At 45.8% G+C, this 6,477-nt stretch overlaps 1 protein-coding gene across 3 annotated transcripts; it reads right to left on the reverse strand.

Annotated features, from left to right (window-relative positions):
• Positions 1–286: 286 nt before the first annotated feature.
• LOC112292149 (protein CHUP1, chloroplastic) lies at positions 287–6,229 on the reverse strand. Of its 3 annotated transcripts, none has more exons than XM_024540326.3 (8): positions 5,450–6,229; positions 4,936–5,012; positions 2,278–4,794; positions 1,960–2,091; positions 1,459–1,640; positions 1,145–1,256; positions 846–986; positions 287–645 (listed from the first exon to the last, which is right to left on the reverse strand). In XM_024540326.3, the coding sequence occupies exons 1-8, from the start codon at positions 5,544–5,546 to the stop codon at positions 511–513; spliced, it is 3,393 nt and encodes a 1,130-aa protein (XP_024396094.1). In that variant the 5' UTR covers positions 5,547–6,229; the 3' UTR covers positions 287–510. The 3 variants fall into 3 exon arrangements, with proteins under 3 accessions (XP_024396094.1, XP_024396093.1, XP_090112629.1); XM_024540325.3 differs by having other exon boundaries at positions 2,278–4,797; positions 5,450–6,189; XM_090256503.1 differs by having other exon boundaries at positions 5,291–6,109.
• Positions 6,230–6,477: the final 248 nt, after the last annotated feature.

Below are 6,477 nucleotides of genomic sequence, written 5' to 3' on the forward strand. Positions count from 1 at the left end.
ACAAGATGAAGTCTCACATAATTCTATGAGTACAAGAAAGCACAGAGAATGATAATGAAATGAACGAATTGAAAAGAAAAGAAAATACAGTTTTTGGCATTTCACCGACAGCTATTCATAAACATTCAAATACTCAAAAACATAGCCAGCAGTAGAGTATTACTGGGAAAGTATTTGCTAACTACACTCCCAACTAATAGCATTTAACTGATGACGTTTACAGTAAATGAAAGCAGAAGCATGATCAGAACCGTACTTCAGTGCGGCAGAAACCCAAAAACTTAAATTGTGCTGAAAGTGAACATCCTTCAAAGCCACATGTTGTTGAGAAGTTAAAAATAAAGTACACACACAGGGGTTAATCGCATGAAAGTGATTTAATACATGCAAATCCAAACTAGTAACAGCATGATAAGATCATCAGCGGACAGTAAACTACTGACGATCGGTTTCAAATCCGAACATGCATCCTTAGTGGCAGTGATGAAGTAGGTTCTAAATTAGCTGGGATTATTGCTCTTCTGGCTCCTCTTGCTGCTCGCCTTCTTCTTCAATGTGTTGGTCAGGAGGGTTACTAGGCCGGTTCGCGCACGCTCGTAATGATTCAAATGCTTGCATACTCTCAGGGTCGAAACCTCCAGCAAACTGCATAGAAAGTGAGAAAAAAATGAGTGCTTGAGATTGATTGTTACCGTGAGCAAACTCGTCATTTGGAAAGATGGGCACACGAAAGTATTAAAAAATGAATCTGTTGTGATCGAATACATAAATTGTGCAGTGTAATCAATAATATTCTTTAATAGGAGTTGGGGAATGAGAAGCAAGAGAGTCTGAGAATGATGTACCTGATGTACTCGGAACGCAAACCGAACGCCCTGTAGCAAGAGGAACTCGCGTACAGGCTCATTGAGAGACCCTACTTGCTCGAGCTCCGTGGAAACTCGTTTCATGTACAAACGAGCCAGTTTCACTGACGCCAGCTTGATCTGCATTGGAGTGTCGCGTGAGCGAATAAAACGTCGTCATCACCAATTCACAACAGTGGATCAGTTGAACAATTTATACGAGAAGACAAGAGTATCATTCAAAGGTTGTGAGATTTAAGGAAGATATAACGCCTGAAAGAAAAAGGCCAACGATGTACCTTTCCAACGATGCCTGAATCAAGCATCCATTGGACTGGAATATTGAATTCCTTGTAGCGAGCCATAGCCATGTCCCTTGTTCTTAGCAGCCCATACACACTCTGCTCCGTTCTGCAGTAGCCGTGCGCCCCCAATGTTAAGCACAGAAAGTTTGATAACATGAGCAACAAATATTACGACTGAGATAATTTTCTACGCAGTATAATGCCAAAGCCTCACTACAGTTCAACAAATATTCAAGAGAATGCATGCTATTAAAATCCAACAAATTCTTGGCATGCAACTGTACGAACAATCCAGAAGAGAGACTAACTTCTCCAATAGAGTAAGCATTTTCTTCAAGGCCTTATCGCACGGCATCTCGGACTTGTCTTCGAATTTAGATACCTCGCCCAGCAGCTTCGTCAGATCCTGATACTCGAATGCAGCTTCACGCATTGCATCAGCCTTGCCTTCTGGCCAATCAAAGTGCTTCAACACCGCTCTTTCATCGACCTATTTAAACAAAGAAAATCCAATCACCAATACCAAGTCTTAGATTGCATTCCGTTTACACAAATGGAGGCAGAAAGACCGTACACGCAATAACTAAGCTAAATCAAGGCAAAATTATCATATCGCCGAAAATTACACCTGTTGTATACAGTATAAGTCACTACGTATCCTTGAAAGGTTAAACATACTAAGTTAGTAGCGATGAGGTTGAGCTAGTATTGAAGGCACTTGATATGTGTTATGACATTGCTGGGATCAGCAAGCAAGAAATGAGAATTAGCAAGATAGATTACAAAATCAGTAACTAAGATGAACGTACCAAAAAGGAGAGCTCTTCATCTAGCCAATTCACAAACTCCACAACATCTTTAATGTCACCATACACAGCAGCTCTCACTTCAGCTGCTAGTGACATGACAAATTCTCCTTGGGTCTCCACGTCAGCCTTGATCTGCATATAATAAAATACCATCAGTTTCCAACCAACACACCTAATTCACAACCGTAGCTATTAGTTTGAGAACGATCTCTTCATACAATATCAGAGCACTAAACTAGTCACAATCAACCCATGTACTAGGACTTCAACCAACAGATTCATCAAAGAAGTGGATTTATCGACTGAAAAACCGCTTACAGCTAGCAGATGGGTCGATCGATTTTCGATCTCGCCGATCATGTTGTTGCGAGCCTCTGGATTATTTCCACCAGCAGTGTTGACTACAGCGCTTTTAGCGTCACGCTTCATGAGGGACTGGTAGAACTCCACTACCTCTGGAGCTCTATGCACATCGTCAGTTTTTTTGCCCATCTTTGATAACCCTCCCATGGGTGGAGGAGGAGGAGGAGGAGGTGGCGCGCCGGGTCCGCCGCGAGGGGGTGGCGGGGGAGGAGGAGGTGGCGGCACTCCACCACCTGAAACTCCTGCAGATTGTGGAGCAGCTGGCACACTGGGCTGTGGCCGAGAGGGCTTGGGAGGGGGTCGTGGCTTTCTCAATTCCCTCTTCTCGACCTCAGCTACAGTGATAGGTTTGGTAATAACTTCTCCGCTCTTCAGTGCCGGCATGGTCTCGAGACCGAATAACTGCTCCTGCTGAATGCCTACCTGTTGCATCTTTTCTGACCATTTCACCCTCGGCACCTTTGGCATTTCACCTCTTTCTACTTGAGCTTTCTCTCGTTCTGCCTGCATTTTTTCTCTTTCAGCTTGCGCCTTCTCCTTGATGGCTTGTTCCCTCTCTATGGCTGCTTTGTGCCTGTCCTTGAAAGCTGGGTATTTCGCAGAAATCTCAGCTGGGACAGATTTCTCAATGACCTGGAAGGATGCAGCTATGCCATTGAAACCATCCTTAGTAGTTGCTGATTGTGACGTCTTGATTGGCGCCAGGCTGGACATGGCAGGAGGATTAGAGTTGGCCCCTGAACCGCTAGGTGATGATAGGTTTGATAGAGATCTCGTGGGAGAAGCCGTCCCATGAGATTCCGCATCGTCTTTGTTGGCCCCGTATGTTGTGATTTGAATCGAGTCGCTCTGATTTCTGATTATTAAAGCCTCCAAGGGTCCCTTTGATGTCTTCTTCCTGCGACGCTGTGAGCCAGGATCACTTCTTGAGCTAGGGCTTCTCTCGTTACCTATCCCGTCATCTTTCCTTCCTGTCCAACTCTTCAGTCGCTTGATCAGACTGTTCTTCTTAGACAAGTGACCAGACACCGACCCAACTTCTGATGAAATGTCGCTATAATCTTCGGAGGGGCTCGAAGTTTCAGAAGAGGTGCTCTCGTAGCCGCTCTCCATCTGGTCTTTAGAGCGCAAGGCATGCAGGTCAGGGGCAGCGTACTGCAGCATCAGTTGCTTTGCCTTCTCCTGTGACCTCGGGCTCAGATTCTTGTTCAAATCCATAGCGCTGACTTGACCCTCAGGTGCCTGATAATTGCGCAACTCGTATCGAAGGCATGCATTAACCCACCGCAGATATACGAGCTCTTCCACTTCGGTAAATCGATCGTTTTGTAAGCCCTCAACCTGTCGAGCTAAATCTTCATTAGCATGTCGCAAGGCTGCAAGTTCTTCATCAGCCTCAGCCAGAATATCCTCCTCTGTTCTATTCTGCAGGTATTCGATGTCCATTTCTGCTGCGTCCAATTTTACAGTAAGCTCCCGTTTCTGGTATTGTAAATCTTTGTTCGTGCGCCTTAGTTCTACGATTTCAACTTCCATCTCTCGCAGAGCTTGCAACTTTTTCTCAGTTTCCAAGTCCCGTTTACTGCCGTCTTCTTTATCTGTTTCTAATGTGGCCAGTTTTTGCTTCAACTTTAAGAGCTCCGCCTTATCATCTCCAACTCTCGTATTCAATTGTTTCTGTATCTCCCTGTTTCGTGCACGCGCCTCCTCGAGATCCTTCCGTAGACCAGTCACGCTCGCGGCTTCATCGGCCAGCTTCGTTGATCTAGCCTCCAGAATCCCAATTCTTTCTTTTAACTTAGCAATTTGAGAGTTTTTCTCTTCTTCTACCATTTCCAATCGGCTCCGTAATTTCTCTAGCTCAAGGTTTCGTCTTTCTAACCTCTCCTCCATATCCATTAGACGAGCGTTCTTCTCTTCCATCTCTTCCTCTAACTTCACAAGTTCAGCTTCTTGATCCTCAAGGTCATAGTATTCAAGAAGCTCTGCCTCCATCCTCGCTTCTTTGTTCTTGAGCACCTTCACAGTCTCCCTGAGAGCCCGAAGCTCCGCTGTAGCAGAGTCATTTGCAAGGCTGTCAACATACTCATCTCGTAGATAGTCTGAGGAATCCGACACCTGCGATTTCTGATCGTCTCCATCATCATTGAATGAATCTCTTCTTCTTCCAGGACTCGGAGATCGTCTGCTACCCACTCTCCCTCCTCTATTCTTTGTAGTCTTAAAGCGAACATCGTCTTTGCCATCCTCACCTGGGACGGCCTTGAAAGAATCCAAATCTGCATCAGTGAAGCCATCTGCACCATACGAGTCCTTCCCCACACTCCTTGCGGAGCGAGGGCTTAAAATTCCCAGCTCTGCCTCATACAAGATATCGTCGAATTCAGGAAGTAACAAGTCTTTATCGCCGTACTCACTTCCGATAAGACTTCTCGCTGGAGAACTTGGAGTTACTCGTTTCACCTCTTCCGTCTGCTAAGCAACATCAACAGCATTTAAATTCAGAATTTTGCAGGTATAAATGAAACTCATACATACACCACAATTAAAAAGCACACTGAGGGAAAAGAATGTCACAAAAAGTAAAAAGTAGAAGCCAAATTGCTCTCGCACCGGCGTTTTCTGTTGCTTTGAGCGAGATTCCACGCCCAGATTCTCATTCTGACCCTCCTCGCGCTTGTCTCCATGATCTGGACCAACCAACGATGGCACCAATGCTTACAAGCTTGAGAAAGTGAGGAAGGTTTTGAGAAAAAAGGGACACCCAATACCACTAACAAAAGCTATACTCAGTATTCGCCTTTCCAACTCCGGCAACTAAAACCACCACTGCAATTGTTGTATATTATATACTACTTGCCGGTGGAAAAATACATTTCTGAAAGAACGACACTATGTACTTTCAAAATTTCAAGCGAATATTCTGTTTGCACATTCCCAGTTACTGACCGAAATGAAAGAAACCCACCAGTCCCAGTTCAAGATACTCTCCGCACTTGACTCATCATGGTGTGTGTGTGTGTGTGTAACTGACTATGTGTTCACGTGCTTCGGGAGCAAATGAAGAGGAGGAACCGAGCGTGAGAAATTGAGCGTGAGAAGAGGAAAGTACGAGAAGAATACAAACCTTCAGTGGCTAACTGCCCTCTCTTATTCCTGAGCTGCCTTCGGTAAGTGACAGCCGCTACAGAGCATGTCACCGCAAGGCCTAACCGCACTAACATGTACGATTCTCTATGTGATTCTGTTGGATTTTATTTACATTGCCACTCTTTAACGCGCAGAGAGAACAATTCAGTTCCACCGTGTAGAATTCCCTCTTTTGCAAGGCTGCACCTTCCCTTCCACCCTGAGTTCGGGTTTCCGGCATCTACCAAAAACAAAATCTGCACTCGTCTCTTCCGGCGGTTGGCCTGTGAGCTCCAAAAAAAGCTTTAAGACATCCCTGCTCTCGAACAAACCAATTCCTGCCGCAACAGCCACCCTATTCCAAAGCCCAGAAATTCCCTTGTTCCTTCATCAAGATGGGAAGAAAACAGCTTGAATTCTTCGAGACGGCAGACTTCCATAGATGTACAACAGCGGAAACAAAACCCCAATACTTCTGAAATCAGTGTCTCATTGACATAAACCAAACAACGAGTATAGCCAACAGCTGCGGGGTTCTGCAGCCTGTGAACGAAACGTCTCTTCTTCTTCTTCAAAGGTGAAACACCAAGACAGGACAAAACTGTGCCTCTCGGTCCATTGTGAAGCACCTCCACGCCACAACCCGCTCCGGAACAAAAGAGAAGGCCACGACGTTCACCTGAGTTATCAGAAGTGCTCGTGTACAAAAGTGAAGGCCATGCCAGCCACGAAACCGCAGCGATAAGAAATGATCCACTTTTCCGCGAGGGCTTTACAATGAAGCCAGGATGCGAGCATTTCTCATGCTTCATGATCTGGGAGTGACTCACCTGCAAGGAGGAGTGGGTGGAGGGACCCGAATATCTATATTTTACTAAAAGAGGCTTCCCGACGATCGGATCAGGGCAGGTTGAGCGGATGGCGGCTCGCGATGCGGGCCACAAGATCTACGCCAGGACTGACTGGTCCTCCTCACAAGCGCTTCCCTCCCTCCGGCTCACTAGTCCCTCGCTCCCTCCCTCGCGC

This window comes from Physcomitrium patens, chromosome 15 (assembly GCF_059467195.1).
Source record: "Physcomitrium patens ecotype Gransden chromosome 15, ASM5946719v1, whole genome shotgun sequence".
NCBI classification, from domain to species: domain Eukaryota; kingdom Viridiplantae; phylum Streptophyta; class Bryopsida; order Funariales; family Funariaceae; genus Physcomitrium; species Physcomitrium patens.

Excerpts from the sequence above, each read along its gene's own strand:
- LOC112292149 (XM_024540325.3), bottom strand. The coding sequence starts at position 5,546 with ATGTTAGTGCGGTTAGGCCTTGCGGTGACATGCTCTGTAGCGGCTGTC. Across the intron at positions 5,013-5,449 it reads AGGGCAGTTAGCCACTGAAG|ATCATGGAGACAAGCGCGAG; the intron begins GTTTGTATTCTT and ends TGGTTGGTCCAG. Across the intron at positions 2,092-2,277 it reads GATCGACCCATCTGCTAGCT|ATCAAGGCTGACGTGGAGAC; the intron begins GTAAGCGGTTTT and ends TATTATATGCAG.